The 19,168-nt window shown below is 41.5% G+C and overlaps 1 protein-coding gene across 1 annotated transcript in view; it reads left to right on the top strand.

The window, feature by feature from the left end:
- The first annotated feature begins 5,002 nt into the window (after positions 1 to 5,002).
- Positions 5,003 to 19,168, top strand: part of fcho1 (FCH and mu domain containing endocytic adaptor 1) — a 53,741-nt gene continuing 39,575 nt past the window's right edge. Inside the window, exons 1-2 of the mRNA XM_079158668.1 lie at positions 5,003 to 5,084; positions 17,262 to 17,312. Coding sequence (XP_079014794.1) covers positions 17,286 to 17,312 — 27 coding nt within the window. The 5' untranslated portion in view covers positions 5,003 to 5,084; positions 17,262 to 17,285. The remainder of the gene's footprint in view (positions 5,085 to 17,261; positions 17,313 to 19,168) is intronic.

Below are 19,168 nucleotides of genomic sequence, written 5' to 3'. Positions count from 1 at the left end.
CAACAGGCTCTTCTAGATTTTTCACTTATAGATTGTGTTTCGTTCGAACGTTTACATAATCATAGGGCTCATGTTATTACAGGGGGCCAACAGGCAGAATCTATATTACTATACAAGAGTGAATACTGTGTTGATGTATTTTTATAATGTAGGCCTTGTTTACTCTGTGGGTATTTTGTGGTTGGAAGTGCTGATGGACCATATCATGCCTGTGGTATTTTCCCATTATGTCATGGTCCAATTGGAGGAAAAGCGCTCATTAGTGCACTTGTGTCAAGACAATAATGATAACAGGATCTGGTTTAAGTGACTGGGTCCATCAAACAGTCAGGTAAACACAGACACTAAGGGTCAACAATTCCCCCACCATCACACCATGAAAAGAGGAAGTATCAAGCCCTTGACAGTTTATTATAAAAGTCACTGACAAGTTGGCTGCGCCAGTCTGAAAGTTTTGAAAGTAGAGGCAGTGCTCCCCCTTGTGTTTGCAAGGTTGTCTGAATTTCATTTCCTGCTCTGCAATAACTTGACATGCAATGGCTCAAGAGAAAAGAGTTTCTGCACATTGCCTTGTTGAAAAACTTTTAACTCTAAAGCTTGCGGCCAAATTAAAGTTAGACAATTAAAAGTTTTGGAGTGTGGAATCTTATTAAAAATAGTGTGGGAACCCAGGAGACGTGGAGGCAGGATTCAAATTAAAACAGGAGACTCAGAGGCAGTTGGTATGAAACAAAAAGTGTCCTTTAATAAAGAGGTTGGGGTAAAGGGGATGGGGCTCAAACTTTAACTAAAGATTCCTCCCGTTCAGGGTCTTTGGCCCTCAGCCTTCTCCTAAGCCTTATAGGAGGGTAAAAACTGTTTTGACATACTACTCTATGAAGGCTTTTAAAAAAAATGTACTATACATATTGTAACATTATTTTTCCCAATTCACATTTTTTATATTAGTTTTTATTCTTAATTTAGGGGCAACAGCTAATGTCTACTTCCTCTTTCCTGTCCTATGCATGTGTTACTGTACTTTATGCTGTTTTATATGCACGGAAAAAGTAAAACTAATGTTCAAATTGTACATTATACTTTGAGTTAATAAAAACTCATCATTGAGGCACTGGACAATATCAGTCTAATGAGACAAGAAGAAGAAGGTGCATTCTACTTTCATATGGATGGTTAAGGGATACATAAAGTAATGCATACTGTAAGTAAGATTCATGTGGATGGAAAGTTGACAATACAAAGAAATATAAAATTATGATTGACCATGGGTGCTACTTAAAAAACGGTCCTGATGGTTCGCAGACATGAGCAGCAGTATCCCTGATCACCTTCTTGCAGGCCAACAAACCCACAGAGAGGCAGAGGGACAGCCAGCAAAAACGCAGTAATATCACGGAGATGAGGCACAAAGTACTTATTATCAAAGATGAATGTTGTACACACTGGATCTCCTGGGGAGAAGAGAGGACCCCTAACGGGACAGTCAGCTTCTTTTTCTGGATCCAAATGGCTTTGTCTGCAGTGGAGGCCATCTTCTGTCTTGGCAGCTTTAATCAGTCAGCCTGTGCAAAGAGCTCGATGGAAGGCAGAAACACGGAGACACACAGGAGGAGAGGTTATTTAGAGCATGTGGGTGGACATTGGGCCTCATTCAAAACTTTGCTCTTGCCATCTCCCTAGAGAGTAATGTTACTGCAAAAATGAACATGCTGAAGTTGAGTTCAAAACAGGAAATAACCCAACAATCTTTGCATTCTATCATCAGAGGACAAGCACACCACTTTGACTTGAAAAACTCTCGTCTTTTTCAGTTTGATTCCTGTTCAATTTTATATAAATTTGTACTTAACATTCTTATTTAGTCGGTCAAAAGAAGATGGCTAGTGATCACACAAGACCTAGCCGTTGAAAGCCATTATCTGCAAAATCTACATAAATACTGAAAATGCTTGTCAAACTAACTTGTTTACAGTGTATTGATATGATGAATGAAACATGATCACAAAGGACCTTTAGGGGGAGACAAATGAGAGTGTATCTGCTGTTGCAAAGAATATGAACACCAACAGGTGACAGGCACTGATGATACATGATTAAATTCCACAGCTCATTTAATTTTATTTGGTAGTTTTTCTTTAAATTAAAGGCTTTTCCTCCGTTTAATTTGAATAATGGAAACGAGGGACACTGCTACCAGGCTGTTTACAGAAAGATAGAGTTTGTATATAACCACACAACTTGTATTTTACCTTGCCGTACATGCCATCTTACACTGAACATATGGATAAGTAATACTCTTCATGATCTGAAACTTGTTTTGTTTATGTGTTAATTCAAACCGTCACAATTATATCTGATATCTTAGATATCTCGCCTTGTGACTTTGTGGTAAAATGTTGTCTTGTTGCAGCTCAATGTAAGTCTGGAGGTGGAAGTGAAAATAAATGAATCTAATCACAGGAAACTATTCTAACTATAAACTTGCGTGCTGTGCTACCCCACGGTCTTATGACATTATGATCTGTTGCACGCTGACTTGATTTTAATATTGCCTCAATAAGCATCACATCAAGCATCAACACCTCCAGCAGAGGCCTCTCACTGCTCACATCTTTGATGTGTCAGAGCACCTGAAAGGACATGTGAAGTTAAAGCAGTGAGTCATAACAGCTGTGCTTATGGCAGGGCTCCCAGTGTCAACCAAGACGCCAGTTGCATGTGCGTTAGATAGCAAATGGCTAATGTTTAAAATATCATCAAAAATAGTAAATAGTGAGCTTCAACGTCACTCTAATACTGTGATCTGTGAGTTTTTTCTTCAGTGTCGCGTGGAATGTGGTTCACATTTTTTAAAATTGGGGACCGGAGAGTGTGCTCTAATTATTGGGGTATTCAGGAGGAGCAACGCAGATTCTGTCCTGGCTATGGAACAGTGGACCAGCTCTTTCCCCTTGCGGGTCTGTTGGAGGGGTTTGTCCATCCAGTCTACATGTGTTTTGTGGACTTGGAGAAGGCCTTTTACCTGGGTCGTTGCTACGAGCCATACAGTCCTTCTATGGCCATAGTGAGAGCTGAATCCGGATACTCGGCACAAAGTCAGGCACGTTTCCAGTGCGTGTTGGCCTCCGCCAGGGTTGTCCGAATTGTCACCAATCCTGTTTGTGATTTGGATTTCAAGGCGCAGCCGGGGGGAGAAGAGTGTCCGTTTTGGAGACCTCAGAATTACATCCCCGCTTTTTGCAGATGATGTGGTTCCATCGCCCCCCTCAGAACGTGACCTGTAGCACGCAGCAGCACGCTGTCCAAAATAGCATGAAAGTCAACACATGCAGTTTTAGAAGCCTTTCCTTATTTGACTGTACCTTTATCATCTAGTCTATACAGTACCTGCTGATGTTAAAATACATTTGACTGTGCAAACCAGTCACCTCTTTCAGACCATTAGTCACCCTTCAGTTTCTCTCCTGTTACAAAGTCAGAGGGCTCCATGTGTGAAGCACAGCACTGAGAGCTGTTAAAAGTCACCCGGTTAGATTTGCAGTAAGGTTATCAGGAGAGATGCAACCATGCTCCATGTGTCCTGAGTCATTTAAGAGTGACCCAGTACAGAATCAGCTGTTGACTCCACGGTGATGACACCCTGCTTGTTTGCAAGAATACGTCATATACACTCATGAGTATCAGCATCAGGGTTTTATTTCTACCTACAATCATCCACAGCAAGCTGTACATTTGAGAGGACAAAATAACTGCACGTGTATGTAACAGGAAACTTTAAAGAACTGACAGAGAAAACCGCGGTACTTCCTCACTATCAGTCAACATGCACCTCACCAGTATTGCTGCCATAGCCTCCTCCAGGATGACTCCCAGCTACTTAGCCATCTTATCTGATTTTGATAAGGAGGTTGACCTGGAGGTATTTTCCTGTCACTAACCCCCTGAAATATATCCTGTGCAAGTATGATGGACATGTTGTCCTATTATCCTTTAAGCTGCAATTCTATCACATGTATATGTGATTTACGGGTCAAAAAGCCATTATTTCAACAGCATTTAAATAACTAGATTTCATTTTGTGGGTCCTAATATGTCTTTTGACATGCAAATCACTGCTAACTAGGTTGTCTATAAATTACATTACATTTGCTTGTATGGTCATGGTCATCATTAGCTGTACTATAACAATAATTATTAGGACTGACAGTGATATTATAAGAGCACTCAATACTGCAGCTTCTTTTAACAACTTTTAAGAGCCATGTTAGTGAGACACATGTCTTAGTTATCACACTGGTACAGTGGACACCCTGAAGAGTGACTAAAGGACAAGTCTATCCCAAAGACAAAAAACTATTTAACAAAAAGATTGTGTTGTGGTTATGAATTACTCCTGTTTTTAACTGTATGCAAAAGGTAATGTGCATGCATGTCTTTCTGTATTGGTGGTAAATAACAGGGTCTATTTAGTGTCCCAATAGGTGAGTGCATGGATATACAGAAGTCAATAGGATAGATGAGCATTGATTTAGAAGAAATACAAATCTATATTCCTTATTCTTCAGAATAAAGCTGCCTACAATATGTGTTTAAAACCCATTCAAGCTTCACTGAGGGGCTGGAACCAGCCGATGCATAATATACATAATGCTGTCAAACAGTGTGAATTTAAAAGTTATTAAATGCCCAAACTTTGCTCACTCTTTGTTTGATCATTGCTCCAGAACGGCAGAACACAGAAGCCACGTCCTTCAGGTCCGTTTCATATCATTTCTTAAGTTCTGTATTTTGTGGGCGTTGCTCTGGAAAATAAATACCCAATAGGCTGCCAGCACACTCTCTTACACCCGCCTTTTTCCACATGGTTGCTATGCCTACTACGCGTTGCTCTCTGATGGACGGGTGGGGGCAGCCAATCAGCGTCCAGCTGGGCGGGAGCTTGCGCGCACACTGAAAAGTGCCTGGTTGAATTTCTACTACTATGATCAAACCGCTCCGGGTGCACACAAGTGTCGGACCGTGGCCGCCGAAAAGACCGGGGATGGGAAATGTACTATAAACGCAGTTGGGAAAAGTCCATACAGGTACTGGAGTGTTCATTTTCTTTATCTCACCACCTTCTGTTATGTGAATACAATGCAGGAGTTGGCTCGTAAGCCTGAGCTAATGCTAGGCTATTTAAAATATCGAGTTGGTCATGCATGGCTGTGGCACTGTTGAAATGAAACCGGCGGCACTAGTAGACACGTTTGTTTGACACATGGAGCTTGTTGAACGACACAACTTAACGAGAAACTGGCACATGTATGAGCTTAAAATGAACGTTAAATATAACTTAGTAGGCACTCTCACAGACCAACATATCTCTCCATAGAGGTGTTCAGAATCAGCATCATCTGTCAAGGTGGGACAGGAGGGACTGATGCACATTAGTGTCACACTCTAGCTTCCTCTGATGCGCACTAAGAGTCGTTTTTGCAGGTGAATGGTGGATTTTTGGTCATAATGGTCCACCTGCATCCTGAGACAGCTTGTCTTTTGTAGAGGGGATTTTTGACTATGACGTTTGTACAATTATGTGAATGCATGACTTGATTTCTACCAACACTGTGGCTGATATCCATACAGATATTTGAGAGTTTAAAGATGGACTGAACTGGACATTTTTACAGTTAAAAAAACAATGTATCAGTGCTTTCCTGTGAACTGGTTATAAATCTCCCCAAATATGTCTTTTGCATTTCTGTACTTAAATGTATTGCTGCTTATCGGCCAACATGTGTGTGTTTACATGTTTGGGAACAGAGAAACATTATGGGGTTTCTAGGTTACACGGAGAGAGAGAGAGAGCTCTTTATGCCTGCTAATATTAACTGGTGTGTTCTAGATATCCTATGTGAATTCTAGAGGTATGGCAGGTATTTATTTGCCTCCATTGGAGAATAGTACTCAACCTGGAGACACCCATATGGTCCAGCTCCTGTTAACAAACTCCTACACAGAAAGGATCAAAACAAACAGAGCTTTCGATAAGAAGTGTGTTTGACTCTTTGGATCGCCTGTAAATCAAATGCAGGAGTGGAGCCTGCCATCACTCTCACATCGAGTGGTAGGTCTTTTAATATGACACGAAACAATCATTTCAGTTAATGTTATCAGTACCAGGTACAACTTTTGAATAGACAAACTTTTCTGATAAAACTTTACATATTGGGGGATTTCACTGTGGCCTACTGGTCTATGACCACAACATCCATGGTTTCCTCTCAACATTTCCTGTCATGCTGGCTCTATTACATGCATGCTATCAAATGCAATAAAAATATGCTAAAAACCTTAAGAAATAGAGAAAATGAAAGGGGTTTTGACGTGGGCCCCTGCTTAATTGCATCACTCTCAGGAGGTTGCACCAAAACAACAAGACTGGAATTCCCCGTTTAATTTTCAAACCGCTGTAACGCACGCCACAGTATTTGCATCTTCATGCTGCAGCACATCTGTCTCTCTTGTGCTTTTAATGGTCTGTCTGCCAGTGTTGTTTTTCTCTCTCTGCTTGTGAAAGCAAATGGCAGGAGTTGAGAGTTGAGTGCTGCTATGTCTGCTGGTATCAACGATGTAAACAAGGCGCTCCCCGGTGCCTTGGCTTCAACAGGAGAGAGACCTTTTCCTCGCTGTGAAAGGGAGTCGGGATGAGTGGGATAGAGAGAAAGGAGACGAGTGAAGGGGGGGGGTCATTAAATAAAAAGAAGTCTACCAGTTTACAAGCCCAATCTTGGCAAGTCATCCTTGGCGCTGCTTAGTTCTTTACGATCGATGTTCATTCACGGACCAACGGCTGTTTTCTAGTGTCTGTCCGTTGAGGCCCGTCAGTGATGTGTATCTAAAGGTATGGTTACATCTCCACCTCTAGGGACATGTATTTTATACAGAAATGGTTTTACCCACCATTGCCGTGACATCTTCTAAAGACAGTCATGGTATCCAGAGGAGGAAGCCTCATGATGTTGGTGATGTTTCCTCCAGCACCGTCGTGGGGTTGACATTTGGGGTTCTGAGTGAAATGTCTCACAACCACTATTGGATCGATGAACTTAACATTTGGTGTAGACATTTGTGTTCTTTGTCAAATTTGTATATATACCCACCATCCACTCAAAGTTCATACTGTGGTTTCCGATCATCACAGAACGACAAATATAATATAGACTCAGTCTTGTTTTAAAATAGCCATCATTGAATATGAGCTTTTGTTGAAGTTGGTCCGCACTGAATATGAAATGTAAAGATTTAATACGAGCATTCATTTTCTTGGAGACACACACAGTTGCACATTATGTGAGCCGAGTGAGTGAGCTCCAGGCTACACGCTACCATTGTCACTGTGCCAGACATTATGATAAATATTGCACAGTTACTATAGCTAATAGCTCAACAGTGACCCAACACTGTGTGGCATGTTTACTAGACTCACAGTAGTAGAACGACTTCGGTAGTAATGTAAAAATGAGAGTAAGTTGGACAACGTAAAAGCACTTTAATGTAAAGCTTGGATATTCTCAGAGGCCACACACTTTTCTTTTGGCGTGTGCAATACGGATAAAGTCATTATTTTATATTTTACCCTGGAATTGAAAGTGTCAGGCTGACTGTTGTTTGGATATTTACGTTATGATTCACTGGTGTGTGATTTGTAGTCATACGGTGAAATTGCTTTCTGAACCCGGACAGAAAGGACACTTGGGAATCACTCCAGTTTCAAAACTGTAGTTACAGTTTGTCATTTATGCAATCACAGAACGTGAGGAGGCTGGCCACCTGAGAACATGTTAGAAAAGTCTCCAAACCCTCTGGTGACACCGGCCTTTGTCGACTGGCTGCTTGCTCACAGCCATGCAGCTCACAACCAATTACTAAACCACAAACACTTCTGTGAAGCCCGGCGCCCTTTGAGGAGTTTGACGTCTCCAGACGTCAGAAATTGTGTCTGACAGGAAGAAGGGATGAGGTGAGAAGAGAGAAAGGGGAGCATGCGAATATAAAAAGAGCTTCCTTTTTTGCATTTATTTATGAATGCAGCAACAGTGTTAATGTGCACACGGTTGCAGCCATGCATAGTTAATCAGCCGGGCTCTTCCCCGGTGACTCCTCTTTCCCTCCCTTTGAGCCATAGGGATCTTCTTACTACTACTTATTGTGATCCTCCACCCCCCTCTATTGGCTCTCCTACAACACATTGTATGGTGCCAATGACAAATATGAATCATGCATGTGTAGCCTCTCATATGTAGGCTGTAGTGCTGCAGGGCCTTCCCTCTGCTTTGCCAAGCAGGGCAGAACCCAGAGGCAGGAAGCTGCTAACCTGTTACACAACGACAACAACACAAACAAAACTCGTCGTGCTTTCAATTCAGAGCTGTTGATTTACAGCGCAATAAATTCCCAGTGCAATTATGCATGCATGTTTAGAAGTTCAGGTGAGAGCAGGTGTCGCCCTGCTGTGAAAACCGTCTGTGTAAAACCATGACCTGAGCACCCAGCCAAGGTCTCCTCACAGCAGATGGGGGAGGGTCCTGGGGCAGAATGGTGCCGGATCTCTTTCTGGGTTACTGGTTCATTTTATGCTCCAAACAGCAAGAGTGAGAAGAGGAGGTGAAATGAAATGATTTGTTGCTGTTAGGCTTAATAGCGCAATAGAGGGTGATTTTCAATTTGAGATTATTTTAATTAAAAAAAGGAATCAGCCAGCCCAGAGGAGGGAAACCTTGAACATAAGGATGAGTTTAAGATGTGTTTGATTACAGTTTGACTGCATAATCGTGTTCAGGATGGTTTGTTTCTGTTTAATCTTTTTACTGTTTATTCACAGAACAGAGATCAGAGAACCAAAGCTGAAACAATTAGTCCGTTAATCAGTGGACAGAAAGTGAATATGCAACAATAAAAGAATGATTCAGGCGTTGATAAAGCAAACATTGGCTGGTTGCGTTTTATTCCCCACAACCCCTGCGATACCCACCGCTTCAGGCTACCCACATTAAAATGAATGTGTGTTGACTTACCTTGTCTTTTTTACAATTATTTAACAAAACTCAAACTGTGTATAGTTTGTCATGTATAAAAATGTATTAGTTTATTAAGTTTTACTAAGAATAGAAGAGAAACTACAACTAGGAGCTGTAGATTGGTGCTCAGCCTCTCCTCCGATACGATACACTGCAGTGTTAGACTCGTCTCTCTTCACCAGCAGCTGCACTGCTGCAGACATGCTCATCTGCAGCCGTGTAGGACGTCGCCGTGTATTGTGAGAGTGTCTGCTGTTCACTCACTCACTCACTCACTCAGACGGTCATGCCAGGGCTTTGGAAGTGATGCCCGCCTGGCACGCTGACATAGACTGGACGGGTCTGGGGCTGTATGCTGCTGTGACAAAGGCACATTCAGGCCAGGACAATGGGGAGCTGACAGCCTGGGTTGTGTGTCTCTGTCTCTCTCTGTGTCTCCCTCCCTCCCTCCCTCCCTCCTGTCTATTGTGTTTGCTGTCTCACTGTTGCTCTCGTTCGGTCTCAGTCACTGAAGGCTCACCCGGCAGCCTGTTTATCGCTTTAAGAGAAGAAGCTCTGCGCAGTGCTGCTGAAGCTGCTTTAGTCATTAACTACAGGGTGTAATTCTGTCATCAAGTTGGCGGTGATGTGATTGTTGGTTCCAGTGTGTCATTGTTAAAGTGCAGGCTCTGGTTTTAGTCCTCTCGTGTTTTTTGTTGACGCATTTGGCTTTGTGGGCTGCGCCGACAATTAGGGGGGCTCTGAATTTGTTGTTGATGACATCTTTCTCTTCCTAATAGACACACAATGAATCACCACCAGGACACATCAAATAAGACCAGGTCTGATGCAGGCAGTTCATGTGTTCTGTACTTCAGCTTCATGCATAAGTTCATTGACTGACTTCTCTGTTTTTCTTTTGTTCGATTTTATTTTTGTCGTCTTTTTGGCAAATCAATTAATCTTTTTGTTTATAAATTGCAGTCCAAGAGTTCGAAACCCCAAAGATATTCACTTCGACGATATGAAACAGAGAAAAGCTCATCCTCACATTTGAAAAGCTGGAACCAGAGAACTTTTGGCTTTTTTGCTTAATAAATGACGTGAATGATTAATCGATTGTTGAAATAGTTTAGAACTAAAACGATTTGTAGATCTGTAGATGTAAGAACACATTTTTGATCATCGATTAATCGCTTCAGTCATTTTTCAAGTAAAAATGCTAAACATTCTCTGTTTTTAGCCTCTCACATGTGAATATTTGCTGATGTTTTTGGTCATTATGTGATAAGCAGGCTAAGAAAACTGCATTTTTGGGGGTTTTTGACTAAAAGTTAGAACAAACAAGAAATTTGAAGATGCCAACTTTTGTGCCGAGATATTATAAAGGACATTTAATAAACTTGAAAAGAAATAGATTGATCAAAAAATAATCCGCTGATCCATTGATAATAGAAGTAATTGTTAGTTTGAGCCCTAAAATATATGGTCTCCCTATGACCATCTGTTGTCATGTGACCAAAAGTTCACATTTAGGTCCTTTGAGGCCTCACGAGTCGGCTCCGTTCACTGAATGAAGTTCCTGAGACTGATTTAAAGCTCTGAAACGTACGTTGACCTTTTGGGCTTAACCATATGTTTTCCTCAAATGTCAAGCGCTTCTCTACCGCCGATCCGCCTGGAGTTCATGACGGGCAACAGTGATCATGCAGACAGGTGAAGTTAGTTGTTGAAAGAGATCAGAGAATAAAATGCAGAAATAAGGTTTTTGTTGTGCTCCTTTTTGTGTCAAAAATCTCTTCTGACAAATGGAAGGAGAAACTATTGAATTTGATCAGTAGAGATGAAATGAAAGATTATTTTGGAGCTTGACTGATCATATCAACCCGCTATAGGTTTTATGCTCATGAAAGAATCTCCTAAATGTCCACAGCCAAGTCTTTCTCTAAATTACCGGCCCCAGCAGTGAGTCATCCCACGCTGGTAGAGGAGTGCAGAGGGCTGTCTGGCGGCAGTGAAAGGGAAATCAGGCCTGACAAAAAAAATGATCTCTCCTCCACGGTTCCCCAAATCCGGTTTTAAACTGATACCGAGGGACAGACGAGTCGATCTGCAGCGCAGTAGACCTCTCTGTAATCCTCCAGCTGCTCCATGCATTAAGTTTGTCCTTGTCTTACCTCACACCTGCACTTTAGATGTAGAGATCTGACCGCTCTGCTGCTCTCTCAAATAGTAATAATGACCGTAAAGATACGTTGCCATGCTGATGTTAGCATTTATTTTAAGAACAGCGTCACTGAGCTACTTGTATGGCTCTAAACTCAGTCTTGTTTCTTCAAGCTGCTAAATTCAATAATCAGAGCCTTGATAGAGCACCAAAGAGGTGAACACTGTTCGCTCTGTCAGCAATTTGGCCCTAATTTGCACTGTTAGCATTGTTTGCACCGTTGGCTGCGAGACGCCTGCTCTCATAGAAATGATCCCGATCTCGTGTATATAGCACCTTGAATAAATTACCGGATCAATTACAATGATTGGATTGTTGATTCTTGTTTATGAAGATCGGATAATTAACTAATAGAAACATGCTGTTTTAGGATGAAAGAGGGAAAAATCCACCAAACGATCCCTGTGTCTTACCTCTCTTTGACCTGGCTCTACGTCTTTTGCTGCATGTTTTGGGAAACCATTTTTGATCCATCTTACTTATGCCACATAAGTAAGCGTCTCGCCATCCGCCCACCTCGCCTCACTCCTCTTATTTGTCACCTCTAACTGTCCTTTTCTTGCTCTATCTCCCTCCTGCTTTGCTGCCTGAGCTTGTGACAAATGTGCCCGTTCGGAGGTCAGTGAAGAATCTTTATTCCACGCTCGGCTGTGTCATTACATTTAACCCAGTTCCATTATTATTTGGCTCTTTAAGCCGGAGGAGGGGGTCGTTCTCAGCGTCTCCACCTGCCTCTCTCCTCCACAGGAGGGAGAGAGGCAGGTGGAGGTAGTGAGGAGGCGGGAGTTTGTGTTGACCTACCCTCCCTCTCTTCCTTCAGAGAGACATCTGTTCGTAGATTGCTCTGTGGCAAAAGAAAGAGGAAAGGGAAATAAAAGCAGAAATGCTTAGCATGGGTGGAGAGGATGCACCATTTATTTCCTACAGGAAATCAACGGCTTGTGGATAGTGTTTGTCTGTGTAAAATACTTTCACTCCGCCACCATCTGCTTTTCTTAAGTCCTAATTTTTCATGGCAGCCATCTGTGTGTTGTCGGGCAGTGTGAGGGCGGCAGAGAGCAGGAGAGGTCACTGTGTCTCCATTGATAAGGCCGGCTGCCTCGTATCTCTGTGACTGATCTACTGTCTGTTTGTTGATGATATGAACCTCACCTCAAACTTTGCATATTCATTTTTTCTTTTATTTTACACTATCGTGACATCTCGTTGCCATGGCGTTGGCAGAATGTTGGTCTGTCATTCCAGCACTTTGGTCCAACAGCTGCTGGATGGATTGCTACGGACCTTTGCTCATGAATCTTACTGACTTTGGTGATCCTCCTAACTTTTTAAAATGAATAACTGAATATGTAATTTAGCCTCCAGCATGGCTGTAGAGTCTTAGTCTTGTGTGTTATTTTTCCAGGTGGAAGATCCTGTTAAGTCGAAACCGGTTGGCGTTTTAAATGATATATCAGACTAAATAAAGACCTTTTTAATTTTACTCTCAAGGTTCCCTGGATTTACTACATGAGAAACTAACTGAGCACATGTTGGCTTTTGCTTCTTTTTTTTAATTTTGAACAATCCTTCGCCATTCTGTGATCCTAAAACGGGAACCCTCACTAAATATAAAGTAAAAGAACATTTAGAAAGCTAGCCTATATAATAATGAGGAAACCCATTTGGATAAGCTGCTACAGATGTAGATCTCTGTGAGTAGGAGTCTGTTTCTTGCCGGTTCCCAGTTTACTGCATCGACGAACAAACTGTTTTTCTAATAATCGTGGCTCACTTGCCTTTTCTTAAGACGCATTCCATTAGCTTTCATTTATTCATTTTGAAGGAAATGAAGCACTAACTTTTGAATTGACCGGTTTGTTTTTTCTATTTTAGTGCAATTTTTGTAAACAAATTGTAGATGACAGAAGAAAATACTTCTACTTCTTCTGATATTCTACTAAGGCTTTTTCTCGCATTGAAACTAATAGAATATATATATTTATATGTCCCTCTGTGCCCTGATTGCACTTGCAATGTTCATTTGCACTCACAGAAGATGTGCAGCTTCTCTAAGCAAAAGGCTCACGTTGTTGGGCTAAAGTATGGACGTTAAATTCCATTATTGGAATTTTATTTTCTCATTTATCAGCCACAGATTGATGAAGACAAAGAGCATCCTCTTTTACAGCAGGTACTGTGGCACTGAGCACGAAACACTGCTGCAGCTCAAAATTATCCCGTATGTTTACATTTATTTGTATGTAAACAAAATTAACTTGACCTTCAAGAGCGCACCCTTAATATAATAGTAGGGGAAACACTGGTGTATATATATATATATTTAAGTTTTATCTTTGTCACACAGTTTGTGTCTGCAGTCGGTAGCAATTTGCTGCTGTGGTTAAGCCATATGTGCATGGAGACGCATACAGCAAGACCAACATTCGGGCAGGCATTTAATCTCCGAGTGTAAAATGAGCTTGAGTTTGGGAAATCAAGGCCACAGTGTGTCCTACTTCTTCTCTGGGCTTTGTTTGCCTCAGAGCTGCATGATTTCAGCTGAATGTTTAGTTGGAAGCAGATGGAGAATGCTGGATGTCAGCTTCTTTACGATACATCCCACCGTGGCTGCTATCCACATGGGGTCCCAGGGCACACCTCTCTCTGTCTTTGTGTTTCTGGATCGTGCTGTGTCGAAACAATCAGGATTCAAACAAAATGGCTAATTAGCTCAGCTCTACACTATGTTTCAATATGGCGCACCAGGCTGTCACAAGAAGAAAACAAGAGGCTTCTGTCGTACCTGTTTTTTTATCTGTTGTCTTCCCTCTGTTCCCTAAAAACCATCTGTTGCGTTGGTCAGGATCGCTGCCCCCCTGCATGGGTATTTAAATCTGCCCACACGGCATTTATCAGCTATGGACTTGTGACCTTTAGAAATCTCATTTCACTGATGGCTGCGTTTACGTTCCTCTTTAGTTTGTTTTATTTACGGCCTACAGGGACTTAATATCAATATCATGGTTAATAAAATTAGATATTATATAGAATTTTGGTACAGTATTCATATACAGATAAAGCTTTAGATATGTTTTGACTTTTCCTCGTTTAGAATGCTTCATTACAATTAAGTTCAGGACTTCTCAGACTGTTCAGTAAAAATGACAGTGAAACAATGTCACTAAACTAAATTTAAATATATAAAATTACAGATCGTTATTGCCAAAGAATTGTTACAATATTGTATAAATATTACAGATGGGAAACGCATTTAATTTCTTGACATTATGAATATCTTACCCATTCACTTCATTGAATGAATGGTCTGAATTACATATAATAAAACTGCAATAATCAGTGATTAATTACCAGAAGGTCAATCAGCCCATTCTTCATTCCAGAGATCGAGACTGTTTTGGTGGAAACACTCGACTCTATTCATCAGGACATAAAACTCAGACATGAACCAGCAGTGAAATATCATGTACTGTACGGTATTTAAAAAGATGCTTAATAATGTCATTACTCATCATTTTCTTTTCTTTTCTGTTGATACGGTTGTGGTGCACAGAAATGTATCTTACAATAATCATTATAGAAATGATGCATTACATCAGACAAACCATGTCACACACGTAAAACAAAAACGTCAGTGCTTTGAATTATTGATTTGAACTATCGCAGGATATGAGCTCTGATATTTCACTCAAAATCAATAAACTGTTATGAAATATGTCGGAACTCTGCTCCATAACATTTCTGTCCTTCTGTTTCTGTTGAGCTAACCTGCTCTGCCAAACAGAACGGTGTCTGAAGGGATCTTCAGTCCCACCGCTGAGCTAATTAACAAGGTGTGAGGGGGGTCTGTGTGTGTGTGTGTGTGCGCGTGTGTTTGTAGCAGGTCTTGCTGTGTTTGTTTCTCTGTTTATTGCTGCTGCAGGTCACCAAGTCTGGGCAGAGTCTATGTCAATGCAGAGAAAGGACTGTTGTCAGCATACACATATATATATATATATATATATACATACATATATACACACACACACACACACACACACACACACACACACACACACACACACACACACACACACACACACACACACACACACACACACACACACACACACACACACACACACACACACACACACACACACACACACACACACACGAGGGCAGCCCTGGGGAAACGCTTGCATTATGGATTCCCTTGGAAAGGGCAGGACCACATTCCAGTGTTTGTGTGTGTGTGTCTGTGCGGGGGTCAGAAGGTGTATGCTCAGCTGCTAGAGTGTGTTCCACCCTGAACATCAGCCAATTAAAAAGTGTCTCGGTCATGCAAATGCTGGAATCCACTCATGACAACTCACACTTGAGAAAGTTAAGGAGACCCGTTGTTATTTTTAAAAATGTGACTTTGTAGTTTAGAATCTGAGCTTCAACGTCATCCCCAGGACAATCTCCTACCGGTCACTCCCCTGCACATCCCTTCATATTTAAATAAACGTGACACTTTCACATTACACTTACATTACACTTGTTTAAAGTACTGTTATCTGTTTGTCTGTGCACTTTATTTTATATTCAATTGTAAATGTTAATGTTTCTATTGTTTTGCACTGTGTTGACTGTTGTTGATTGTTTAATGTTATGCACCACCCGCCATGACAAATTCCTTGTACTGGCAATAAACGGTTCTGCTCTGATTCTGATGTCCTACGTAGTCAAATATATTTTATCAAAAAATGAGATGACTAAATCCTCATAAACCTCAAACTTAAAAATGACTAGCATTTGTGAAAATCCATTTTGATATGGCTTCTGATGACACAAACTGTCGGAGTGTAACGTTGTTAGAAGGTAAAGCATGCATATCTGCAGATATGAACTACATGAATAAATGTATGCTTTGCTCCTTTATTATGTTGCTAATCAAAAAAAAAACAACGGACCCATAACTAATTGCCAGTTTATGAAAGCGGCAACATTTCTTATTTTTGGTGTTGATAGTAAAGGAGACCATCAATTGCTTGGCCCCTGAAGTGCTGCTTGCAGCATTGTCGAGAACCGCTCTTCGACTACAGGGAATTGAAGAAGAGTTTGGTTGTAATGTTGGTAAATTCTGCATTCAGCAGCAAAAGTGAATTGCAGTCGGTGAGCCGCGGCCTGTGAACGCCCGCTGCAAATGACATGCTCGACTCCCGTCTGCAGATCCCTGAAGCCCCGCCTCCGCTGCTGCAGTTGAAACTTAAACGCTGCGTGTCCTTGGCTCCCCAGTAATACCCAGATGAACGGTTCTCCAGACATGCGAAGGACAGAAAGAGAGTCCATGCTTTTAAAGTAAGATAATAATACATAAAATGCCATCTTTTCCACCATACATTGTAGTTGTGGAACAGTAAATAAACAAAGTGGCTGCTGGATATGAAAAGTGGGTTCTCAGATGTGAGCTGATGAACGGCAGCATGGGACAGAAAGGGACTTGGCCAATCAGAGTCGAGTGCTGCAACCTCCAGTTTCACAAGCTTTGATCGTCTCCTTGGTGGCTACCTTCCTTCTTCCCTCCACCGATTTATCTCTCCTCTCCTGTATTCCCTCTCTCTCCTCCCCCACCTCCCCTTACACTACTCCTCCCTGCTTCCTTCCTTTTAGCTCCCTCCATCCCCAGCGTTTATCCTTTTGAAGTGATTTGTTAAGCTCTCCTCTGTTGTCCCTCAGGACCTCCCTTTCTGCATTGGAAGGTGTTTTTTGATAAAGTCGGCACTCTTTGGACACTTGTTTGTATGTCATTTTCAGAGGCTTTAATGCTGTAGTTTATTGTCAGAAGGAGGAGAAAAGGCTGAACAACATTTTACAGATTGAACTCAAGAGGCATCCCTCCAGGTTATTCTCCCAGGCACTCGCACTGTGATGTGGGGAAAATGGCGTTCAGGATGATTTAAAAAAAAAAGAAAGGTATTAATGTCACCTCCTGCCCTAATACTTATTTTTCTCCTCCTCTTTTATAGATTCCTGTGAATCTCTGAGTGAAGATGGCCTTCTTTAAGAACAACTTCTGGGTAAGTGTGTCTGGATAACACCTGGAAACGAGTCAATGATGGAGATTATGCAGACGGGACACCTGCCTATAATGGCTACAATGATCAGTATTTTACACTTTGAGCCACATACTACTTATTCAATTGTCTATAGCTGAATAGCAACCGTAAGTGACTAAGCGTTTCATTTATACTCTCAGCCAAGCAGCCCTGCTGCTCATCAGGTACGCTCAGGAAGGGCTGGCTGTGTCCCTCCTCCGCTCACTTGCAAATAATAGACATTGATTTTGTATTCAGCAGCATTTGAGCAGTGTCATCTCGATCATTTTTTGAAGGCAGAGATAATGTCTTCATCTGCAGTGTTGTTAATGTAAAAGGTAATTTTCTGAAGCAGTTTTAGAGGCTTTAACTTGCTATTGCTAGCTCTTAGTTATTTTTGAAGCTCAAGTCTTTACACTTGTTTGATATAACTCTGTGGTTGCTAATATGTGCAACGTTGTTTTGTCATTAGTGGCAGTATTATACCGGAGTTTCAGTACTAATACCGTAACAATTTCACAAAATATACCAAACTGCTCAATGTGTCATGGTTTAGCAAAGAGCTTAACCAAAACAAAATAAAGTCAGAAGTCAGAAAACGTGCTAGACTTGGATCAGGAAACATCTGATCAGAGAAGAAGTAAACAACCTTGAAGGTGTGTTCAGATGGCAACGTTTACTGCTGGACCGTGTTTATTTGCCCCAAGCAGCAAATGTACCAACTGTACAGATGTCAACAAGCTAGCCAGAAACAAATACACCGACTGTATGTGTGGGAGTTTACCTAAAGACCTGTGTGTCTGTGTGTTCAGCTCAGCCTTCGACTGACCTGAGAACTGTTTGTTTGTTTATGAAGTATATCCATAAAGCCCGGGGTGAATGAATGTTATACTCGCGTTGAGACGGTTTCAGCTCCCTGGGCTCTGGGTGGATTTGCGTCCCATCTTGTCTTTCCGTATTCTTTGTATGCTGCCTGTAAAATGTGCTTCCCCTTCTGTCTGAGCACACAGCGTGACTGTTGATGATGCATTCAATGTCAACTTACCAATAGGCCCATATGACACTTTTTTGATACTCAAGGCTAAGGACATATTTCGGTCAGTACTCAAAAAGTTCTCAGGTTTGATACCCAGCTCTGCTCTCTGTTTGAAGTCTGTTTGAAGATTTTTGTCAACACAAAAACCTAATTTGACAGAAACTTGATACTGGCGTAATCAAACATTTACCATAGAGTGGATTCATCACCTCTCTAATGCAGTATCAACAAAAAGCTCATCATGAGCAGCCTCTCAAAGTTTCATAATAGTGTTATTATTAGCGTCTCATTTTCTTCTCCATCCTCATGTTCTCCGCTCCGTCGCTGCACACCTGGCACATCTATTTCAGGTGTGCCCTACTTCGCCCACTGTGCCTCATCACACTTAGAAAAGTCCTCAGTGATATTTGAGCAGCTGAACTAATATTCGGACGCAGAAGTGAGATCCAGATAAGACGTTATGAGTGCCCGGAGGGGCATTTACGGGTGTTTTATGAGATTATGTTCTCACGCAACGTGATTCTATAGAAATACGTGGAATGACCAGAACTTCTTCACAGCGCGTAACGTGGTGGTGGCACATATAGTGTTAAAATTAGGTGCAGCCGCCACAGAAACAATTTAACGTTATAGGTTCAGGCAACAAAAAGACTTAGGTCTAGGAAAAACATCATCTTTGGGATAAAAATGAGTAAAAGACGTAAACGCGTCACAAACATAGCTCCACAACACTTTGGGAACACCGGTCTCCTGGTTGAAAATGCAGGTATGCATGTGTGCTTTAATGCATGGGCATAGTTTT

The sequence above is a fragment of the Pholis gunnellus genome (genome assembly GCF_910591455.1).
Source record: "Pholis gunnellus genome assembly, chromosome: 4".
NCBI lineage: Eukaryota > Metazoa > Chordata > Actinopteri > Perciformes > Pholidae > Pholis > Pholis gunnellus.
This window is presented reverse-complemented; position numbering and strand designations above follow the sequence as displayed.